The sequence below is a fragment of the Copadichromis virginalis genome, linkage group LG11 (genome assembly GCF_057382275.1).
Source record: "Copadichromis virginalis isolate Kocher_CV1m ecotype Utaka linkage group LG11, C_Virginalis_male_GT1.1, whole genome shotgun sequence".
NCBI lineage: Eukaryota > Metazoa > Chordata > Actinopteri > Cichliformes > Cichlidae > Copadichromis > Copadichromis virginalis.
Window position 1 is genome coordinate 22,762,765 of NC_140628.1, and position 23,920 is coordinate 22,786,684.

At 41.8% G+C, this 23,920-nt stretch overlaps 2 protein-coding genes across 3 annotated transcripts; both read right to left on the reverse strand.

Moving 5' to 3' along the window:
• Positions 1–4: 4 nt before the first annotated feature.
• Positions 5–14,973, reverse strand: cdh17 (cadherin 17, LI cadherin (liver-intestine)). Of its 2 annotated transcripts, XM_085473755.1 has the most exons (20): positions 14,795–14,973; positions 14,323–14,463; positions 12,786–12,842; positions 12,223–12,318; positions 9,118–9,255; positions 8,881–9,016; positions 7,740–7,898; positions 6,202–6,354; positions 5,487–5,692; positions 5,252–5,383; positions 5,015–5,162; positions 4,653–4,862; positions 4,487–4,563; positions 4,207–4,395; positions 3,560–3,804; positions 1,885–2,015; positions 1,406–1,633; positions 1,183–1,293; positions 543–659; positions 5–402 (listed from the first exon to the last, which is right to left on the reverse strand). In XM_085473755.1, the coding sequence occupies exons 3-20, from the start codon at positions 12,831–12,833 to the stop codon at positions 311–313; spliced, it is 2,616 nt and encodes an 871-aa protein (XP_085329881.1). In that variant the 5' UTR covers positions 12,834–12,842; positions 14,323–14,463; positions 14,795–14,973; the 3' UTR covers positions 5–310. The 2 variants fall into 2 exon arrangements, with proteins under 2 accessions (XP_085329881.1, XP_085329882.1); XM_085473756.1 differs by lacking the exons at positions 14,323–14,463; positions 14,795–14,973 and adding an exon at positions 14,045–14,185.
• A 289-nt stretch (positions 14,974–15,262) lies between these two features.
• Positions 15,263–19,749, reverse strand: gem (GTP binding protein overexpressed in skeletal muscle). The gene is made up of 4 exons (XM_085473757.1): positions 17,361–19,749; positions 16,942–17,018; positions 16,654–16,858; positions 15,263–16,566 (listed from the first exon to the last, which is right to left on the reverse strand). Exons 1-4 carry the CDS (start codon positions 17,785–17,787, stop codon positions 16,283–16,285), a joined length of 993 nt encoding a protein of 330 aa, XP_085329883.1. The 5' UTR covers positions 17,788–19,749; the 3' UTR covers positions 15,263–16,282.
• Positions 19,750–23,920: the final 4,171 nt, after the last annotated feature.

Consider the following 23,920-nt stretch of genomic DNA (forward strand, 5'->3'; position numbering starts at 1 on the left):
TGAGTTTCAGGCCTGGAGTATTTTACCACAGATATTTTATGGGTCAGTGTACCTGTCCTATCTTATTTAATAGGCAGGTGAGAATTTAAATCTAAATAATCCCAAGTTGTGTGTGTAGTCTAGTCTGGTTTTAAGAATCTAAGTTATAATTAAGATAAGGACCGAGCAGGAAGACTGGTTTAAGGCTCTGGTTGGAGAATTTTCCTCCTATCTCAAACATTGTACACACTGTTGATCTCTTGGAGGCTAATTTCTGATTTGTGTTACTGGCACATATAAATAAGAGACTCGGAAACCATCTGCGTCGTGTCTACATCATGGCATTGCTCTCGTCCCCTTCGGCCTGGGCTTTTCTTTGGCTCTTTTTGTTGATGCGTTTGATCACTACAACGAACACGATAACTGCGAAAGGAGGAGACATAAAACAGAAGTCAGTCACTGGAACACAAAACTTCACACTGACACTGTTGGACAGTCTAACGGTTTGTGTGAAACTTGGTTTTATCAGATAACAGATTTATTTTGGGGTTTGTTAGAATTACCGCAGAATCCCAGAATGCCAGCCAGGATCCCAATGGTGGGTCCCATTCCATAACTGAGCGCCGCTCCTTCTGGTGCAACGTAGCAGTAGCCCAGCTCTGTGCAGTTACATACTTTCACTGTGAAGGAGACAAAATGGAAAGTAAAGTATGACGGGCCAGCTGATTACACTAAAATATCATCAACTTTTCCTTATTTTGTTCCTAACTTTTAGCTTTCTATCAGCAGCCTATGATGAACTGGGTGATTTACTGGATACAGCACTAAACTGGGCACTGATGCAGATAATCAGTTATGGTAAAAAGAAAAAACACCCAGATTAAACTCTAAATTAAGATTTTAGAAATCAGGAAATAATAAAAAAAAGACTATACATGTCTCATTTAGCATGTTAAATGTAAAAGTAAAAGAAGTGTGGCTTGTTTGGAAGGGCTTTCACACACTCTTTCTGCATTTTGGTGTAGATTATGTGGAATAATTAATGAACATGTTGCGTGATTTTGGATTTTCCTGATTTTTTTTAAAACCTTATAAGAACTATATTTTTTTATTATGTCCTGGTGTGTAAAACATTAGAAGGGATGCCTTTCTTGCCGTGACTGTAGAATATTGCCAGAAGTAAGGCTTACAAATGTGACTCACCCTCAAATGCCTGTGGGACTCCCACACCTGCTTTGTCTTTAACGGTAATGGGAAGTGAGAAGGTTTTATCTTGAGTTGGTGGTTTCTTCAGTTTCAGTTCAGCTGTTGTATCTGTGTGACACACAAAGAAAAACACATAAAATGTTCTAAGCTGAACACAGAAACGTGCGTCTTTACATCTTAGTTTGATGTTTTTCGTTTTACATTACAGATGTAAGCGTACCGTCAACTTGGTTCAGCTCCCAGTTGGGAGATTTCCCGGTTTTGGTGCCAAAGCTGAAAGTGAACGGCTGGGAGAAAGGGTCGCTGTCTGAGTCTTCGGCCTTTATGAGAACAGGTTTGGGATTCTTCATGCAGATGAAGGCCTGGGTCTCCATCAGTTTGGGGACGTTGTCGTTCACGTCCAACAGCCTTACATGCAGGTCACGCTCAGTGGCCTTCTCCGGGTTGGCTTCAGAGGGAATATCAGAGAGTATGAAAAATGTGGTCTCACCCACAAGTAGTTTGTTTTATAAAGGCGAGCAGCGGTCAGTATTTAATGGTCAAAAGCCTTAAACACATGAAGATCTACAGGAGCTTCTGAAAGGTAATGAAAGTGTTTGTATGCAGATGTTTCTTATTGTGTTTCAAACTATTTTAGCCGATATGTCTCACACTGTGTGGCCTATAAAGGAAAAGCTGTAGAGCAGTGTCTTCTCTCACCCTTTTCGAAGGCAGTGACAGTGACTTTGAACGAGTCCACCTTCTCTCTGTCCAGTTTTTCTTTGGTCCTGATCTCTCCTGTGGCAGCATCCAACTCCAGCCAGCCTTGAGTGTCACCGTCCAGCTTATATCTGCACACAAACACAATCATCAATCATCGGTCTGGCACAGTCAATGATGAAGCGCACACTGAGCTGGTGGCCAGGGGAAACATCGGTAGTCAAAACGAATCAATGGTCTGTTTTCTGTACATGTGGTAGTCAGAGAAGAGGATAATTCAAACTAGCAGTCAGTGCTCAACAAGGCCAAAGCCATCAATGCGCTGCATGTGGTGTATCCAGCCACTTCATGCATCAGCTAAGAGGAAGATTAGGATCAGTTAAGGAAAAACAGTTTTGAAAAGCAATGCACTGTGTGAAAGAAGTGAAACTTTGTTTTTTAGACCACGCTTTGTGGAGGAAGTTTATTAAAGTAAAGTCAGGAATTCTCTCAGCTGCTTCCGTTCTACAAAGTTTCACAAAACTGAAATATACACTATATTACCAAAGGTATTCACTCATCCATCCAAATAATTGAATTCAGGTGTTCCGATCACTTCCGTGGCCACGGGTATAAAATCAAGCACTGACTGCATGAAAACTGTTTCTACAAACATTTTTGAAAGAGTGGGTCGCTCTCAGGAGTTCAGTGAATTCCAGCGTGGTACCGTGCTAAAATCCCACTACCAAATTTTCCACAGTCAGCTGTTAGTGGTATTAACGTTGGGAATAAGAGCAATCCAATTACAGAGCCAGGACAGACGATGTTGAGGTGCATAGTGCACATTGTTCACCAACTTTCTGCAGAGTTAGTTGCAGACCCCCAAACTTCATGTGGCCTTCAGATTATCTCAAGAACAGTGCAAAGAGAGCTTCGTGTAATGGATTTGGCAGTGCCCAAGAGAACAGTACTTGTCTGATTGCATTGGGCCAACGTGTGAGCTGTTTTGCAGGAGTTGCGCTTTTAGTTCTAATGAAGGAACTTTTAATGCTTCAGCATACCAACACATTTTGAACAATTTCATGCTCCCAACTTTGTGGGAACAGTTTGGGGATGGCCCTGTCCTGTTCCAAAATGGTTGCACACCAGTACACAAAGCGAGGTCCATAAAGATGTGGATGAGTGAGGCTGGTGTGGAAGAACTTGACTGGCCTGCACAGTCCTGACTTCAACCTGATCCCAAGAACACCTTTGGGGTGAATTACAGTGGAAACTGTGAGGCAGGCCTTCTTATCCAAAATCAGTGTCTGACCTCACAAATTCCCTGTAAACACTTGTTTCCAAGACAAGCTAAAGCTGTTACAGCTGCAAAGGGTGGGCTGACATCATATTAAACCCTATCAATTAAGAATGGGATGTCACTCAAGTTCATTTGAGGATGACGGCTGATAAGTGAATACTTTTGGGAATACAGTGTAATTGTAACAAAAAAAAAATTGCAACACAAGTTTTGACTTAAAATGTTACACATACCTTAACCCCTGGCATTAGGTAGAGGGGCATTACCCTTAGCTGCATCTTCCTGTACACTGTGTATATTTCCTGTATTATGTAGCAGCTTTCACTAAATCTTTAAACAGCTGCAACTTTTTAAGTACTTAGGACCCAGACACTGAGCAGTCACTGGTGTGTTTACCCGATCTCTTTGCCCTCTGGGTCCTTTGCATGCACAGTGAGCAGCACGGATCCTTTGGTGATGTTTTCATATATGGTCACATCCAGGATGTCCATGCTGAACTTTGGAGCCTCGTCTACATCGATGACCGACACAGAGAAAAAGGCGGTGGACTCGCTGCCATACTTGAGACTTTCCATCAACGGCTCTGGGTTACGAGCATCAATCTGGAGCCTGTAACTGGGAGAGGTCTCAAAGTCCAGAGGCTGTTAGGAAGGAGGAGAAAAAAGGTTTTAGAGGAACCACAAAAGAAAAGAGAGGCAGAGATGATGATGAAAGTTTACAACAGAGTGTTGAAAAGCACTAAAATCCAAATGAGTTATATGGACATGCAGGTTTAGGGGTAAACAAGGATCATTTACTATGGCCATAAAATCATGTATGACCAAACTCTAATGTTGCTGTTACGTGCATGATGACTACTAGCTTCAGCTCTTTCATTTTCAACAATTATAAGCAAAAATATAAAAAAAGATACAAAGACAACAAAAAACTCCATCACGAGAATTTAATAATCTGAACTATTTAAAAGGGACCAGAAATGTTGGAGCAGCTACTTAAAGATCAAAGTTTGCAAGAAATGAAACAGAGAGAATGGAGATCACCACCTTAGCCAGAACCAGATAACCAACACCTTTGCCGTCAGTTTCCACGGCAAAGACGTCGTCGGTGTTTCCTTCAGAGATGATGAACTGGATCTCCGAGCTGCCGGTGTCTGGGTCGTCATTATCTGTCGCTTTGATGGTCAGAAGTGTGTGTCCCAGAGGAGTGTCCTCTGTCAGAGTCTCGTTGCCGTACTGCATACGGACACAGAAACAGACACAGTAACAATGCCAGCCAGTCAGAATGAGGAACAAGAGCCAGCGTTCGAAAGGTTCCCATACTTACATCATTCTTCTCAAACTTGGGCAGCTCATCATTGACGTCAATGACCTTGACGACAACCTTACAATTTGTGCTGAATTCTGTGAGAGAAAAGCCATAAAAACTTCATCCAAAGTTAAAAGCGTTAACTAAACTCAGCCTACAGGTGTGCTTTCATACAGTATGTTACCTGCGTCACTGACTCGGACATTGAGGTTGTAGACCGCATTTTCCCTTCGCCGCAGCAAGTGCAGTGTACGAATTGCTCCAGAAGATTCGTCGATGGAGAAGGTTTTGGAGGCGGTGGGTGGATTTTGGGACAAGATGGTGTAAGTCAAAACAGAATTCAGTGTCCCTTCTTTATCGCTATCATGAGCCAGCAGCTCTCCTACGAGGCCACCTGAAGGAGATGCAGTGAGAATCTCTCACGTCTGTCATGAAACTTCGAAAAAACTTTTTTACAAATTGGAAATATTCTTGAATTCAACAGGCTGCCTGTGAAGAAACCACCACCCATATGGATGCTGCGCACCTCGACGGAGGCATCCTTACCTACAGGCTCATTCTCCTGGAACTCAAACACAGTCTCCTCATCGCACACAGGTGCGTTGTCATTCACATCGTCCACCAACACGTAAATCTCCATGGGTGGATCCACTTCGTTGTCATTTTCATCCTTTGCGAGCACCACCAGGATGAACTGGAAACGGAATCAACTGAAGCTCAAGAAAAACTCCTAGAAGTGCGTCTTTATTTTTATATAACTTATTGAACAAATGTGTTATCTACCCTCTCTTTGCTTTCTCTGTCCAGCTTCTCTGTCACCATTATTTCTCCATTTTGTGTGATCTCAAAGGGGAATTTCAGCTCTCGCTCCTTCTGGACCAGTACGTATCTGGCATCAGGGTCATTAGACTGGACCTGGATGGAGAGAGAGAGACAGGCAGGGTCCAGACTAGGATGGTCAGTTGATGGATAAAGATGAGAGGCAGTTAGGAGTATGAATATATGAATCTCAGCACACCTTAGCAATGGTTAGTGGGTATGTTTCCTCTAAGTTTTCTCTAATGCGTATGGGTCCGGGATTCTTCCACAGGTTTTGCTGCACAGCAATCTGGACTCTGCTGTTTCCACTTAGTGCATTCTGCGAAGCTCCTTCCAGGTCCTGCACGCGCACAAACAGGGTGTAGTCTGGGTCTTCCAGGGGGTCCAAGTTTTGCCGTCTCATCTCTGACACCACAAGTGGAGAATAAATATTTTAATTTGAACCAAGGAGTTTTTCTTTGGGGTAAAACTCACTAAAACATTCCAGCAAATCTCTTATTCTGAAAAGCTGAGTCCGATGGACGCGACTAAACCTCTCTCCCCAACTGAACTCATCAACTCAGCACCCAGCGCTAATTGCTGACAGCAACTTCTTCATTACAGTCTGTTTATCTACATTAACACAATCCTTCAATCTGCACCATCATATGCTCCGACTTTAAAGAGCACCATCAAAGCCCAGATGTTGTTGTCTATGTTCTTATTATTCTTCGTCCTTCATCGTGAAATTTCTCCACTGTTGCAGCTGCAACTCAAGCTTATTTTCAATATTAATCGTTTAGATGAGTATTTGCTCCATTAAACTGTTCATCTTGACTATAAAACGTCTGAAAATTGTGTGAGATTATGCCCAGATCTTGTTAACTGACAGCGTTAACTGTTCAGCTTTACTGACGACTCTTTTGGAAACAAACCTGCTCTCTGCACACAGGTGAAGAAGGGGTTGTGTTCGTAGGGGACCTCCTGCACCGAACAGTAGTCATCGAACTTTCTCTTCAGAGTTTCAATGCTCCGATCTTCTCCCCTGGCATACTGGATGCCCTCCCTTGCCTTTAGCAGCTGCTGCCCTGTTAAAACAACACACACGCATCAAACACCAGCGAGCATGCTCACACACATCGCAGACGCGCTTCAGGTGATCTAAGAGGGGAAACAAACTCCTAATTGAACTCAAAGTAATCAGTGATGAGCGTCACGCGACACATTTAGGCAACCTGCCTTCAATCAGCATTAATCTTGAGTACACAAGATGATCTGCCAGATTACAGGCAGAGACGGTGGCCACAGATTAAAGACTTTTCCACGGATGCCACACAGAGTTCTGTGCTTCTATGGCTGGCTTCAGGTCTCTGTGCAACCCAACGTTATTGTTGTAATCTAAAACTAAACTAAAATTAGATGTGAAAAAATCCAAACATTTTATTTAACTGTGAAAAAAATTTAAAACCAACTGAAACGATTTTGTAAACTTGGAAAACTTACTAAAATATATATATTATGACCTAAATCCATTAAAATAGTGGTAAGTGAAGAAGTGTGCAGAGGTTATAATAAATATATATTTATTTCTCCCTGTATAAACCGGTCATATATACACATGTCAGGTGTGCAGAGGAAATGTCCTCACTTGTTAATTTGGTAAAATTTGTATCACAAACTGCCTGATGAGGATTCGATGGATGTTTTTATTGAGGTTTGGATGTCTACAACCCTGTGAGTTGACTGCTTTTAAAAATGTTCTTTATATTGTAATATCTAAGTTGATTTTCCAAAATCTTGCCTCTGGTATTTGCTATAAATAATAAAGTAATAAAGACGAAATTAACACTGAAACTAATAAAAATTAAACAAAAATGAAACATTTTAAAAAACAATAAAAAATAAGGTAAAATCATAAAACCCAATCTGGAAACCAAAAAGTCAAAATGAAATCAAAATAAATACTTACTAGAAGCACAAATCCCCCTGAAGCTGATCTAAAACTTTGATGTTTTCATTACAATATGAAGACATCGCCTGGTTGTGGCTTCACTGTGATGTCGTAGTGCTTCTTACTGAAGAAATAAAAGGCGTGTTGTGCAGCTCTCTTCGTGCTCTTTCACATGATATATTACTCAATATTGTTTCTTGAATTTTCTTTCAAGCTTAACTTTGACCTTGGGTGCTAACAATGAAAGTCAAGGTCAAATGCTTAACCAACCCAGATACTGACCTAGTAAACTGTTGTTAAACTTGAAAAAACAATGGGTAATGTAAAGATTTTCCTGATTTTCACATTTTGTGTGGCCTTCACCTGATTTTCACTAAAATCAGATCAGCTCGAGCTGTTATTGGTATTTACCATCACACTGAATGATAATCGTAAAACTGTGGATGCTGCACTGCTAACACACAGACTGATTACATACTGCTTCCCTCTCCGGGGGGAGAGCTGTGAGAACTTTGGTGCTACCTTGCTCTGTTGTGGAGATCTCTCCAGTGTCGGGGTTGATCTGAAACAGCTTTGTGTCTCGTATGCTGGGGATCTCGCTGACCAGGCTGTATCTCAGACGAGCGTTTGGAGTCTCCGGGTCATCCTGATCCGTCGCAAACACTCGGGTAAATGGGACAGCTAGAGCCACACAGAAAACTTACGTTAAAGTCATAGAGACAGGTATGGTGACTCACACTGTCTACTTAAAGAAATACTGCTTAACCCACATGCATAGAAGGAATCCTTTAAAGGGTTCTCTGAAAAAACAAATACAGTGGTGCACGCTTTATCCTTTGAGCTACACATTAGCTGCACTTTAATTTAACACCAAACATATTACTATGTACTCAAATTGATGGTTGTAGGGTGGCTGGAGCCAGCTGCCATTAGCAGAGAGGCGGGGTACACTATTGGCAATATGTCACATGATCAATTAACTTAACCCAACTAACTGCATTTCTTTGAACTGTGGAAGGAAGCCGGAGTACTTGGTGAGATCAAGCAAACTCTACACAGAAAGGTCAGATGCAGGATTCAAACCCAGGACCTACTTGCTGTGAGGTGCTACCGCCACGCCACACTACTGTCCCAAAACTCTTTCATTTTTGACTTACGTTTAAAACTCAAATGTGTAGATCTAAACAAACTTGGTGTCACAGCTTGAGTTTAAAGTCCCAGGTTTGAGCAGAAAGCATTCAGTGGCAAAATGAAAAAGATCAAACATCCACTGTGATGACTGCCCGACTGCACTGAAGACCTCTGCAAGCTGACTTTCATAATCAAGTAAAATTAAAGCCTCGAAGGGGAGAAATGAAGCTCTAATTCTTTTATCTGCTTTGAAAAATCACTCTCATTAAAATGAATAGCACATGTAATTTGCAGGTTATGGACTAAAAGATGCAAACTCCTTAAATCACGTGTACTCTTCAGCATAAAGGTTTACTTAAAAAAGATGAAAGTGTTGAAATCAACAGGGGGCAGCTGTTATTACTGCCCGTGATGAACTAGACGTAAGGCCACCTGTTCTATCATAAGTACTTTAAAAAAGATCGAGCGAGCAAGGATAAAAAATAAATATATGCAAAGCAAAAATGTCACAACAGGTAGAAGTGTGCACAACCTGCTGGCGTATTCTCCCGAACCACAGCTGTGTAGACACTCTGGTTGAAGTACGGTGCTTTGTTGTTGACATCCAAAACATTTATGGTCACATAAATCGGGCCCTCCACCACTTCTTCATCTGCCAGTGCCTCCACCTGTGCACGAACATGAGTTTTTATGCACGAGTGTGTGTCCCGTGTGCCTAATGCAATGTGAGCACGGTTTTCCATGTGTTTGAATAAAGATATCGTGTTACCATGATAATGTAGTGCTCCTCTCGCGACCAGTCCAGAGGTTGTTCCAGATAAAGCCACCCATCCTTTGAAATACTAATGTCTTGCCCACCTTCTCCACTCAGCCTGAAGTTATTAACATGTGGATCTGTCACCTGAAACTAAGGAGTGAAAGAAGCAGACGAGAAAAATCAGGACACTTTGACCACAAAAAACAGGTCTGTTCATCGCTTCTTGAGTTTCATTTGATCTCAGAAAAAAAAGTGGTAACTTTTTAAGTGAACAAAAAGGGGAAAACACCATAACTTCCTTAAAAGATCACATACTTGACAGTTAATCTGAGTATGACTGCAAGTTTCTGATTTGCACGCATTAATGGAAGAAGTACTCTTCTGCATTTTAAACCAGTATATAAATACAACATATTCAAATAAAAACACAAGGATCCGCTGTAAAAACCCCACTGAAGTAAAAGTGCACAACAGTAAAAGTGATCAATGTTAAATGTTTATATTAATGTATCACCGCTGTAACATAAGTAACATCCAGCTGCTGTTGCCATTGGTCCAGTGGTTTCCAGATCAGAGGCTACACTAAAAGAATGGGGTGTTTAGAAATATCTCTATTTTTAAAAGAAGCATGTATCTGTTTTTGAAACTGAAATAACATTAAAATTAACCAAAAACTCACACAAAATGCCTAAAATGATTCATGGAAACATTAATCGTGAAGCATTACTGAGGTATCTGTAAAGGAGTACAGAGTACAGAGCCCCACTTCATTGTAACTCAATGAAAATTCATTGCATTTGGGCACCGCTACAGCTCACCTGGCTGAACAGATGACTCATATGCCAAAAGGTTGCTGAGTTCTGGGTCTGATTCTGGCCCAAACCGTTTGCTGTGAGTCAGACCCCCCACCTGCTCTCTAAAAAAGTCTAATCGATCTAAATCCCATCCGATTACATTAGTGCGTCTGAAGACAGCTGTAGCTAGTAAATGTAAAAATGATTTAACTTTGCCACGTCATTCTCTCTGTAAACATGATAGCTCGAAAAGTTTTTAATGAATTTGGATAAAACTTCATAGGGATATAGATTTGGGTCACGTTAACGATCAGTTAAAATCTGGCTTACATCCACCAAGGTCTTCAAGGTCATCTTGAGATTTAATCATCAAAAATTGACAAAAAATATTATTTTCACAAGTGTGGTGTGTCAACATATAGAAACCACTGTATAAAGATTTCAAATATAATGTCACATTTGACCTCTGACCTCTCCTTAAAGGTAAATGGACTGATCTGAAGGTCAAAGTGATAATAATGCAGAGCTGTTTATAACTATGTTTCTTACTGCCATTGTTTGTCTTGATGACAAGGTATACAGGGCACATAGAGAATGAAATATGGGCATTCTAAATATCAGATTAATGTGGACCTTTGACCTCTCATTTCACATCTGCCCTTCTTTCAGGTTCACTCCATAATGCGCTAAAGAAAGTGTTTGATGAGAAAGAGAAGAAGCTGCCTAGTTATCTAGAAATAAATTGTAGTGTAATATTGTATAACAAGCTCAGGTTATTCATGTCTAGTTATTTAAATCAATGCCTATTATCCATAACCTACTGCTACATAATGTTTGTGTATTCAAAGTAAGCATCTGTGATACCACTTTTCTCTGATTTATACTGAACTATAAATTTCTTAAAGTACTTTAAAAAGAAGAAGAGAAAACATAATGAATATATACAAAATCCAATAAAGTTCCCATAAAAGTAACCACTGTCCAGAGAGTGAGCTGCCTTGGTGGAGGATTGCGCTTTCTGCTGCTTCTTGTTTTATTAATAAATTTGATTGAGTGCTGAGCGTCAGGAACCGCAGGCTTTGTGGGTGTGATTATGCACTCAGAGCGGTTAAAGAAAAACTTTCCCCTGGAGCCAGTCAGAGTATTCTTGTTCTAGGAAGTAAAAATGAATTCCATGTGGACATTTACAAAAAAGGAGATGGATGTAGCACCTATTTTTCACAGAGCAGGTCAAACTGGTTCGGACTCTCTAGAGACTAAAATGGTACCTACAAAACCCACAGAGTCAACAGAAAGGAAAAATCTTTTAGGGCCTGCTAATAATAAAGAGTTACGTCTGAAACTGGCTACCCGGTGGAGCCAGTTATCTCCAACAACCGGACAATGGCCCCAAATACAGCTCCAAACTGTGTGACGACAATTCGAGAGGAAGCAGTCAGCTCATTATGAAGTGCCCAGCGTGGTCACCGGACCTCAAACCGGTAACCACACGCAGGCAGGTGAAGTACAGCAGCTGTTGTGGGAATAGTTTGACTGCATGGTATGCAAGAAATGGCAATGAAACCAATCGAACCGATGGAGCTAATCAAAGTCCAGCAGGAAGTCTGACTTTAAATCCAAGAAACCCAACTTAAGTGTTAAATATCTGCAAAGCTACAGCTGCTGCAAATAGATGACTGATTGATTAAAATGGAGGTTTGATGGAGAGCGAGAGTTTATGGGAGATAAAGTATCGAAATTTCAGGAGCGGGACCATGCCTCCAAACACGCTCCTTCCGGTTCTTATCTATATATGTTCCCCCAGTTCTACAAGCTGTTCATTCTCATTTACGTGCCCCAGCCTCCCTCCCCTTTTTAAGTCTTTAATTTCTTCACTTGTATTTAGTACACTGGGATCTGGTAGGCCTAGGAGCTGCCACAAGTCCCCTTCGAGGCCTCAATTCACATCCAAGCCATTCACCTTTATCTACTAAAACACTGTCAAACCTAAAATGAGAACACGCTCCCAGCTAGTGAAAAAACAATATGATGATGATGTTACCAAACTTTTACAGTAAACGTGAAGGCTTGTGAGATGGCCGACAGAGGAGCAATAACAAAGCAACAAAGATCTGCAACAATACTTTATATTCAGAGTTTTTCTTTTTTACTATTTATTATTTTCCTATCTTGATTAAGATAAGATAACTTCTCAGGTGCAGGTTCTGGTTTAGTGACACTTATCTGACTGAGGTGTTTGATAAATGGAGTGCGTGGCACATGTGCAGCTCATCCACCTCAAAAATGGACAATATTACACCAGCTGCTGCCATGCTTATATTACCTGAAACAAAGGATAGGGCACTGGGGTCGCCTCTGGCACATCCAGCACTGTGTTCTCAAAGGGGCCCTTCTTCTCCTCCAGATCCTTCCCACCAGCCTATTACAGCGCAGAAATAAAGGTTAAAGGTCATCGAGTACAGAAAAGGGCAAGAAAAAATGAAAACCTCTCACACTCATACCTAAATTTGCCATTTTAGCTTTAGCTCCGGTGAAATCAGTCAAGCATTGAGGGCAGTATTTACAGCCCAGTTATTTATTGAACCAAAATGACTTAACAGTGGAGGAACTTTTATATTCGACTACATGATGGGAGAGCAAAGTCTACAGACAAAGGGCCCACGCTCCGTTTAGCAACCCTTTCTGTGAGTGTTTTAAAATGAGTCACTGAGGGCTGTTTCACAGACTCTTCGTTAACCTTGCTGATAGTTGTAAGTGTTTTCTTTCATGCGCTCCCTGTGTAGCATTTATCAACGCTGACTATTTCACAGATCTTTTAACAGGTTCATGCATTTGAATATGTATTGAAGAACAGCAGCAGCAGGTGGCCGGCGCTCGTGTACTCACAATGCTGAGCAGCAGCGGGAGCAACAACAGATGCACCATGGGTGTCATTATCACAGCCTGAGAAGGAAGAGGAAGACGAGGAGGAGGGTTAGAAAAAAATGTTTAAGGAGGTTTCAGAGGTTGTGTCATTTTTGTGGAAAATATTCACTGTGCTCTACTGTTGCGGAAACACTAAAAAACCCATGTAGTGGATTATTACCAATTCCACAGAGGAATCTTTAAACCCTCTCAACCCTTTTCTCCGTTCAGTGCAGTGTGTCATTGATGTGCAATGTCCACAGTGTCACAAAGAAAGCGTGTCCTCTGTCCTTGAATCTGCACATGTGCACTGTATCTCGCTTTGTGCATACTTTGTGCTGAAGTGCTTACACATGGGACTCCACCTACACCTTCCAGGTTAACCACCCACCCGAGTGCACAGAAGAAAATGAAAGTCGATGCCTTTTAAAGCAGCGTCAGGTGTTCGTGTCCGAGTCTTTCTCTTTCTGTAAAGTGGGTGTACACATATGTATATGTATATGACACCAAACCAGTGCAATGACTTTACGGCTGTCTCCTCAGACGCTTGAATAAACATAACTTCAATGAATCTGTAGCTTTTCCTGCATTTTGCATTTAAAGCAACCGTTTCCCCTGAAAAAAATGTACTACACAGAATGCACTGAATGCAGAAGCATCCAAGTTATAAGGCCAGAGTAATGCTTGTTTACTAAAGAAATAATGTGACAGTCGCTACTGACAATTAAAGAAAAATCACACTTTTAATTCTTTTAAGTTGGTAAATAAGATATGTAGAGATTCTGGAGCTGTAAAGTTCAAGCGAAACAGAAGGGTAAAGCCAAAGGGTTGAGTGAAGGTGACATTGAGTCGAGCCAAATGACCTTTTTGTGCCAAAGGACACTTTTGAAGTCACCCCATTGTCTGAACACCTTATTTATCTGCAGGTTTTCTGCATTTTATAAGAATATCTGTCTCCATGTTGTTAACTAACATCTGCTGCGAAGCAGACCTTTAACTGGCAAGTCCCTCAGCAGTGTCACTAGTTTCTAAACGTCCACCTACAGCGACTTAACTGGTATGCAGAGGAGAAACTAACAGACGTTTGACACTTGATTAAATTGAAGCTGGGATAAATACACAAACATGGATCCAAAGCTACAGGCCCCTCTCGCTTTATCCTCTTAGATCAATGGCTGGATGACCTTTGTCTGGCTATATTCAGCTGCTATGATACCAAATTTAAAGTCCCGTTCACTTACCTTCCTCCTATTCTAAAATGCTGAGAACAACCCAGGAAGAAGGAGAGCAGTAAGGCAGTAAAATATGCCAACACCTTATCTAAGGCCCTGCCAAAGTCAAGTCAAGATCATGGCCCTTCAGCGATAATCTGAGAACATTTTAAACCCGTCATCGCACAATCTATAAAAACCAACACAAGCAGTCCTGTTTGTTTCTGGCGACACACCCGAAAAATAATTCTCCAAATTCTCCTGAAACAAACCTGAAACTTGGGAGACAAGAGAGCGAGGTGGCTTACCTTAGAGGAGAGAGCAACTGAGACACTCGTCAGACTGATCTGAGCAGCTCCATCCTGTCCTGGTCAAACGTTAACCAGCCACTAACCAGCAATGTTTTATTGGATCTAATGATTGTCTAATCACCCTGCCCTTCTGCCAAGCTGGCCAATGGGAAAGAAGCAGACAAAAGCAACAAAGACAGGAAGAAAAGAACAATTATAAATAAAGAATTCAATAAAACACCTGTCTATTAAAGTAAGATGGGGGTTTTATTGAAACACTCAACTGCTTGTGGATTTGTAGAGTACTGATTAGTGTTTGTAAAACAACAAACTCTTTAAAGGGAACGTCTCAGCAAAGCATTTGTGAATTTTAGCCAGCATGTACGTGAATTCTGGACAAAAATAGAACAAGAAGCGGGGAAAACGAGGGGGGGAAATTTGTGTAATCGTTCTCATTTCTTCGCTGCTCATTGTTTAAGTTTCTGATTACCTCTTAGACTTTGACCTATGCACCATTGCTGTGCTTCCTGGCAGATTTTCCATCAGCAGCAGCGCCTGATAAGGAGCTATGCGTAGACAATAGGACCGACTCCCTGATTGCACTGACAATCCACTGCCTCATGGGAATGCAAAGCTTTGAGGTCAATTCAGGAGGTCAAGACGCACATGAAACTGTAAAAACAGGAAAAAGAAGGTGTGTCTTAAAGGCTTCATCTTTATGACCCAACCTCACACGTATCAGCTGGAATTATCTGTTATATGACCTGATGCATAAAGTCATCCTGAGCTGAGAGGTTTACAAGCTGTGGAGAGCTGCTTGGACACACAAACCACAAAACTGTGCGACTGTAGGAAAACAGGCTGCGAGTGAGTCACTGTTTCACAGGCCTCGCTATTTAACCAGAACCTATGACTGGAGAGTCGATGGTTCAGCAGATGAAGCTGGAAGTGACTCTGTTATGTAAAGCGTGGCTCTGTATGTGCACACAGCCCGGTATTGCGGCCAACACCATCTGCCCGACGCTCTCTGAACCAAACACACTTCCTCTGAATGTTACCTTGGCAACACATTTTTCTGCATTTGACCGTTTTCCCAACAACACCGAGCTTGAGAGCTTGTCCGGTGCCACACTGGGAGCCAAATCACCGTACCCAATCAGACGCGCAGGGGACTAATGTTGCTGAAGTAAGTTCAGGTTTAATGTCACCACCTGACTCATCCTGCATCAGCGCAGTGTTGCTGCGAGACCCTATTTGTCCAAGTGTGTCTCCTTTGTGTCAAAGCTGAGTCACCCATTATCATTTCTCATCAGTGATGTGGAGATGGCAGACAAAAGAGTGTTATTGTTTTCCCTTCCAAAAGCTGTTATGTCACTTTATTTAATCAAGCAACACTTAAAACAAAAAAAAGATACATTATCAATGTGGTTTTATGTACAACAAGTCCAAAATACGACACGTATAAATAAAGTAACTGTCAAAAGATCATCGTACACATAATCAAAGACATTAACTGCACAAAGTAGCTTACAAATCATAGCACTTTGGGATCAACAGTCAAAATTTGGCAAAAATCGGAGCAAACTGATCAGGAAAAAAGAGAAGAAAGGAGAGAAAAGGCTGTTAAAATGCGTTTGTTCGAAACACAAACAACAAAATAAATAAATAAATAACTTCCTTTTCTCAGTTTCCATCAGCTGGTCTCTAATCTTAGACATTTCTGTCACACAGACACGAGGCCTCTAACAAAGTTCATTTCAAAGGCAGACAATCTAAGCCGAGTCCTCTCAGTCTGTGCCGGATTGCAACGCGTTCCTAACACTGTCCCGGCTGTTTGGAGGGTGGATGTGAACACCGTGAAGGCTGCGTGCGAACCATCCAACTTTGTAGCCACCTCAGATGTAGGCTTATCCTCCACCTAGTAACTTGTTCTCCTGCTCAAAGGTGTGATGTAGATCTGGCTTCATCCATCAGGCTCCTACAGCACAGAGAGATCATGGCAGGACTTGGATTTCAGCCAGAACGCCACGCTGGGGTTGTTCTTTGCCACCACTTTGTCAAGGAAACGTTTGGCTTTCATAGGGATGCTCTCTCGGCGGGTAGTGCAGCTTCTGTGCCTGCGGCGTTTGTTGGCTTCTTTGGAGTCCCGTCGTAGACGTAGCTGTCGCACTATGCCGCGGAAAGCCTCCCAGACGTTGTGCTGCATGGCGGCCGAAGTCTCGATGAACTTGCAGTCGAACACAGCGGCACAAGCGCGACCCTCTGAAACAGGGAGGAGACAGTTTCAGGCACTTGATCATCTTATCAAAAGAAGAGAAGCATAAACAGACTGAGATTAGGCCTCCTTACCGCTCACTGACACCTCTCTGCGTCGCACCAGGTCACACTTGTTCCCCACAAGGATAATCGGTGTGTTCTGGGCAGGGCGGAAGCGACGCAGGGTTATCCGGAGCTCAGATGCTCTCAGGTATGAGGCCCGGTCAGTTATAGAGTACAGCAACAGGTAGGCATCCCCAGTCTGCATGTACCGCTCGTACATACATTCACTGTCAGTCTGAAAAGCACACACAGGGCTTAGTATGCTCACACACAGGCAGGTGAAGTCTCTTCTTTGATTCATTTTGTAAAAAAACTCACCTCTGAATCCCAGGTGTCAATCAGAGTTATAGAGGCAGGCTCTCCATCCACTTCAATTTCCTTTTCAGTCACTTCATCTGAATTTAAACAGGAATCAAACACTTAGATCTGAGTTAAATCAGCAAAACGTCAAACAGCATTATTATTAGAATAACTGCAGTGCTAAGGTTTTATTATAGAATAAGATTTATTAATCCCATAGCAGGGAAATTTACATTGTTATAGCAGGGCAGCTAACGCAAAAATAGAAGACAAATATGCACTATACAAAGTAGAATAAATACAATTTATTTCTTCTACTTTATGATTTCTATTACTATGTTATTTTATATATATTCATATAACAATATATACACGAGTATTACAGGAAGAATAGAAGTGTAACTTTCTCGGGCACTTTAATAAGGTCTTTCTCTCACCTCCACAGAGCTCGCAGTCGTCGCTGTCCATGCTGTCCGCTGCACCGGCGAAGATGCTGGCGAAAGCCGTCTTACCGACCCCGCTGGCCCCCAGCAGCACCACCCGATACGGTCTCCCGGGCTCCGCGGAGTGCTCCCCGGCGGAGTCGGTGGAGATGACTGAGTCCGAGGAGGACCAGCTCCCTCTGCTCCCGTCCGACTCCCCGGCGGAGCTGGCGCAGGATTTGGAGCGAGAGATGCAGGCGGGGACCCTCGCCAGGAGGCTGTCCGAGAGCGGGTGGCTGCCCGCGTCGCAGATGCTCCACCGGTGGAGCTCGTTCTGCAGGCGGAGGCTGTGACGGCGCACACTGGACAGCATGGTGCCGGCAGCAAAATCGGGATGGACTGGATTATACACAGCGGTGGGATTAAACCTCTTCCAGCACATACAAACAGCCTTCTTACTTCTTAAAAGACACTTCAGAAGCTTTTTATCCTTCTCGGGTGAACCAGAAGCGTCTCGTTTCTCTGGGATTAAAGGTGACTAAACTTAGTCTCAGATAATCAGAAGTTCCCCCCTGTTGGTGTCTACTGCATTAACTCAGGCCCAAGACCTCAATATGCTGCTTAAACCTGTTTCTGCGGAACACCGATTTCAAAGTTTAATTCGTGCATTTCCAAAAATACAAATAAAACACACTTTCTGGATAAATCCCGGAGCGAAATTTACAGCTTCTGCCTTCTTGATGTGTCTGCAGCCTCATCCCTCGGTAATCTCCAGCTGAGTGAAGTCTCTTAATGCCCTGATGGGGTTTCCCTGCAGTTTATATAGACGGATGGGGGCGGGGGGAGGTCACACAAGTAGAGCATGGGAGAGTGGATGCAAAGCCGTGATGTGCTGGGTACTCACTGTTTTGGTTCATGCGCACGGTGTGCGGCAGCTCAGATGATATTAAAATGACTGTGCGGCAGTGACATACGGTTCAGCACCACCGCATTACACGTGTGCAGAGCCTGTAACACTGATATGCTCCTATAGAGACGCCTCACTGCTGAAATTTATTTTATAGGATTCAACCAAAGGTTTGTGACACGTTCCCAATTCGTATTAGAAAGTTTATAAATCCAGGATCAATCTGCTTCTGATTACTGTCACAGTTACACTCACTGTCCACTTTGTTAGGGACACCTATTCAACTGCACATATTGCAAATATCAGCCAGTCACATGACAGAAACTCAATACATTTAGGCGCAATACTGAGCATCAGAATGCGGAAGAAAGGTGTTTAAGTGACTTCAAATGTGGCATGGCTGTTAGTGCCACACAGGCTGGTCTGAGTATTTCAGAAACTGCTGATCTGCTATCTGTAAGGTATCTCTAAGGTTTACAGAGAAGGATCTGAAAAAGAGGAAATATCTAATGAGCCACATTTCTCCAGGGGAAAATGCCTTGTTGATGTTAGAGGAGAATGGCCAGGCTGCTTTGAGCTGATAGGAAAGCAACGGTAACTCAAATAACCACTCGCTACCGCCAAGATATACAGAAGAGCATCCCTGAACACATCAAACCTTTAAGCAGATGGACTACGGGAGCAGAAGACCACTCTGGGTTCCACTATGCTGAGCTAACAGTAAGAAACTAAGGCTTGGGATTGCCAAAACTGGACAAGAGAAGATTAGAAAAACTTAGGCTGGTCTGATGAGTCTCAATTCCTTCAGCAACATTCAGAAGGTAGGGTTAGAACTCGGTATATATCATGAAAGCATGGATCCATCAAGCCTGGTAACAAAGAGAGGAAAAGAGCAACCGCTTTCACTTTGCACCATTTCTTTGAAAATTCAGAGTTTATAAAAAATAAAACCTTTTGTTCCTAGAGTTTCTGAATAAACTTGTTAGTATATTAGGATCCATATGTCTGTGAAGGTTCTCAGTCATCCAGGTCATCGTAGTGTAAAGTGTAAGGAGCTTGGAAAGAAAAGCGTCTGGACTTCTTTAAGTTGCTTGAAGACGTTTCACCTCATCTGAGAAGCTTCTTCAGTTCTGAAGGATTCATAGGTTTAGATCAATACAGTAACTGAATTATTGAAAAATGTAAAACAATCAGTAGCGTATGTATGTTCCCAACTAAAATGGCTTTTCTTTTAAATTTAATACCATCACAAGCAGAATTAAAACCAGCTACAATAAAAACAACAATATCTAGACTTCAGTGGTAACATAAAACAATCAAAATGACTATTTGGATGCTCAAGTTTTATAATGTTGCGTCCATCATATGACCAAAAAAGTGTCTGCTGTGAAAAACATCTTTTATACAAATGCCTGGTGGTGAAATCACTTGTGATCATTCTCTCTTGTGAACCTCCAGCTTTTTCTTTTTGTGAAATCTGTAATTTGTGAGATGAAGGTCAGAAAAAAAAGATTACATAAGTTTTAATCAATAGTTTTATTATCTTTAATGTTTGGAATCTAAACAACGTAAATTTATCTGCACTTCATTAAGAGAAACTGGTGAAGGGCTGCAGATGAAAACAAGCTTTTACCAATACATTTTTCTGTTCAAATAAATAAATAAATGCATGCAGTGCATTCAGGTGTAGTTTATATAAATATGGGAGCACTGTGTAAGCCCATGCATGCAGGTCACAGTTGTAAGCATAATAAAAACTCTCATGAATAGAGCGTATCCAAACTGCTTTGGTCTGATCGAACGTCCTTGAGGATAACAGATGGAGGGAGACAGCGCGATGAAGAGCTCGGTCCTTCATACTGTAAATATGCTGTTCAGTGCGACTCGTTCAGACATTCTGTTTTGTTTTCTTACCCTGCAGACAGCATACTGTAAAGCCGACATGTTAACAGCAACCGGTTCACATAAAAGGTTTTTCTCTGTACACAATATTTGCCGCAATGTTCAGAAGCAAGTGGGAACAACCACTAGTATTGTTCTTTCCACCTACACTTTTACCATCTGAAAGCAACAGGCGTGTGTCAAGAACACAAAAAGCCTTCAGTACTATGGTACTATTATGCCAACAGAGCACGTCGCTCTCAGACTGCCAGCTTACTTGTGGTTCCTAGAGTATTTAAAAGTAGAACGGGAGGCAGAGGCTTGGGCCCAGTTTGGATTTGGGAGACAGACACCCTCTCTACTTTTAAGATTCCCTTTTGATAAAGCATATAGTTATGACTGGATCAGGTGACCCTGAATCCTCCATTAGTTATGCCTAGACTGCTGGGGGCTTCCCTTGATGCGCGGTTTCTTCTTCACTTTCTTTTTTTCACTCACTGTGCTTATAGTGATTATTATTCATCTCTGGCTTTTGCCCGTGCGCCTTTGTCCCGTATTCCTCCCCTCACTCTCAACCGGTGGCGGCACATGGCCGCCCCTCCCTTAGCCTGGTTCAGTTATAGGTTTCTTCCTGTTAAAAGGGAGTTTTTCCTTTCCACTGTTGCCGAGTTGTTGCTCATAGGGGATCTTCTGACATGTGGGATATTCTTGAACTGAATTAAACTGAACCAGAGCTGCAGCTATTAGTAATTAATTTAAAGAAATGTAAAATAATGATAAAAAAATTATCTTTAGTGTTAACTTTTGCCACTTTCTTTTGTCCAACATGACTGTAAATAGAGATCCCCTTTTATAGAATACAGTAACAGGTTAACTGATAACAAAAACAACAGTCTTTAACTGTGAGTACAAAATGAAGGTGAATCTGCATTGTGTCTGCTCAACTCTGCTCTAAACTATAACAGATGCTGGCTTATTTTTTATATGGACGAGTCAGTAATTACCATTATTCATGTATCAGCGTTGAGAAAGTTCTTTGAGCATAAATGAGCCACACCTCTGCTGCTGCCTGGCCAACCTGGCAGATGATTAACAGACATATCATCATGGAACAAACAAAGGGAGCGCGATTTATTCCCAAATCCTAGTTTTCCCCCAATACAGACCTTTAACATGGCATAAAGCAGCTAATAAATATCAAACATTAAGAAGTAGCATTTAATGGGTTTATTTTAATTTACTAAACTTCCTGGTTAGGTTAATCACATATCAAAAGCTGTGCAATATTTCAAAAAATATTTAACTAATTATTAATTCACTACATTTTATCAGCACATGCAAGACAAAAACAGAGATTTGTTCCATCTAATTAGCACTAATACTACAGTGAATGTGGCTGCACCAGACGCTGAACAAGCTTTGAAGGAAAAGGAGTGGCTGCACCTGATAACGGAGTTTTATATCACAGAATCAACACACCCTGGCTACATAGATTTATTAGCTGCAATTCAGCAGTCGCTGGGTTAAGAAACTGATAACTATCATGTCAAACACCCTCATTATCATCGTACGGTGATATTTTCTGTTTTCTGTCAGAGAATCCTCTTTCTGCCAGAAATGTCTAAATAAAAGCTGCCCTGAGATCAGCTGGCAGCAGCATACTGCCAACGGATTGTAAAAAGTAGTATTTTATGAATGACCTCTCTAACAACATATGCAAATGTCCAGAGAGACTGCATTCAACTTGTAAACTGCATTCAACTCGCAAACATGAGATTCTCATTAGGAAAAGCACTTTTTGAGTGAGGGATTGAGCGACTGAGGGTTATTACAGTAATTGTTGGATTATGCAGCCCAGTTTTTCCAGACTTTCGGGACTGACGGGCTGCGCTCTCATCTGCGGGACCTGCTGCTCTGCATTATAGCTCTGATCTGCTTGACAGATGACTGGGAAACATTAAATCCTTGTTAAGTGCTGGAGCAGGCCCAGGGTCAGGAGGAGGGGATTGAGGGAAGGGTTACACTTTGGCGGGCTGCAGATTGGCAGGGTGATGTTGATGGTGAGAGAGTGAGAAGTGACCTATTTTTTTTTTTTCCTATCGCCTAATACAAAACAGATTTTGATGAAGGTGCTGCTCATACACGGAAGCTGCCCAGTTCAACCCCGGCTTAATCCCAGTCTGATCTGATGGTTCATTTTGGTGTAAAACGTGATGCAGCAGACAATTTAAAGACAAATACTACACTTGGGGAGAATGTCTCTTGGAGGAAGTATAGTAATGATAGTTGGTCATGTACCTGAAATTAGAAGATGGACGTGCACCTTAAAATAAGGAGCAGCCTGGAAAACTGGGAGATTCAGTCAAAGTTGAAATGAAATGTAAATGCTGGTGGAGGCTGAGGAGAAACCAGTTGCGCATAAAAGACCAGGAAACAGTTTTAGCTTTAATATTTGCTTTTGGGAATTTACACTGAAGTTGAATTGAGTTTTTGTTGTTGTCTAGATGTGTCAACTGGTTTTAATCTGACAATATTATTAACCTGTACAAGTGAGGCGGCATGTACTGCATTTACTGTTTGTCAATCTGTGATGTTATGTGTGTGAAATCGTTCCTCGGCACAATAATTGTCATCAACAGGAGATAGAAGGGATGCATAAATGTGCCAAAATATCTGTTTCTTCTGCTTCTCCACTTCAGGCTCAAGGGGAGGATGGAGTCCATCCCAGCTGTAACAGGGCGAGAAGCGGGGAAGACTCTGGGACAGTTCGACCTTCAGTTGGAGGACTAATACACATAAACACAGACAACAATTCACGCTCACATTTATACCTGCAGTTAATTCACCAATTAATTAACCTTATCTGATTTATGTCTTTGTACTGTGAGGGGATGACAGAGTACCTGGAGAAAACCCACACAGGCCTGGAGAGAACATGCAAACTCTCCACACAAAAGACCCGCCTTGGATTCGAACCCAACCCCTTCCTGGAGCAACATCTCCCAAACCTCATGCTACCCACAAAAGTGTTGTGATGTAGACAAAGAATATTATCTTCAGGTTTGAGGGATAATCACATCTGTGTGTAAGCTGTTAAGTAGCGAGATAAAGAGAAACCAGATGGAGGCGCACAATCTTAAATATGTGGATCTCAAGCTTTATGCATTTTATAAACCAATTTAACATTAACTGGCTTTTCTGCTTATGCAGTTGCTGCAAGAATACATATTTAAATTTTAAAAGGACTAACACAAAAAATTGTCTGTGATTTAAATTTAAAGACATTAGTTTAAAGATTTTAAACTAATATTTTATGCCTTTTATTTCTAATCCTGTAAAGTTATACAGAGAACAGTACAGGAACAATAACAAAAGGAGCACCACAGAAAATCAGAGAATAAGTAGGTTGATCAATATTGTCCATTGGATTGGATTCCAGCTAACTGATGGTGAACATTTGTTTCAGAAGGGCAGTCTGCTTTTCAACAATGTAAGCTGTTAATTCTTTGCTAGGTAGCAACCACATAAATCTGCTCAAGCTCAAGTGCGTCCACAGAGGAGCCACCAAGCATCGAGTTCACATCCTGAATCCTAAATAAGAAGCACAGATGGCATCTAGTGTCCATGCTGATGCACAAGCGTCGGAATATTTCTGAAACATTTATCCAGCTTTGACGTCAGAGACACCTTGACTATTAATGAATGAAATATGGGAAATGCAACCTCAGTGGGGGTTACATCAGAGGTTTGGCTATCCAGCTGTGACAGTGTAGTTAGATCTTCCACT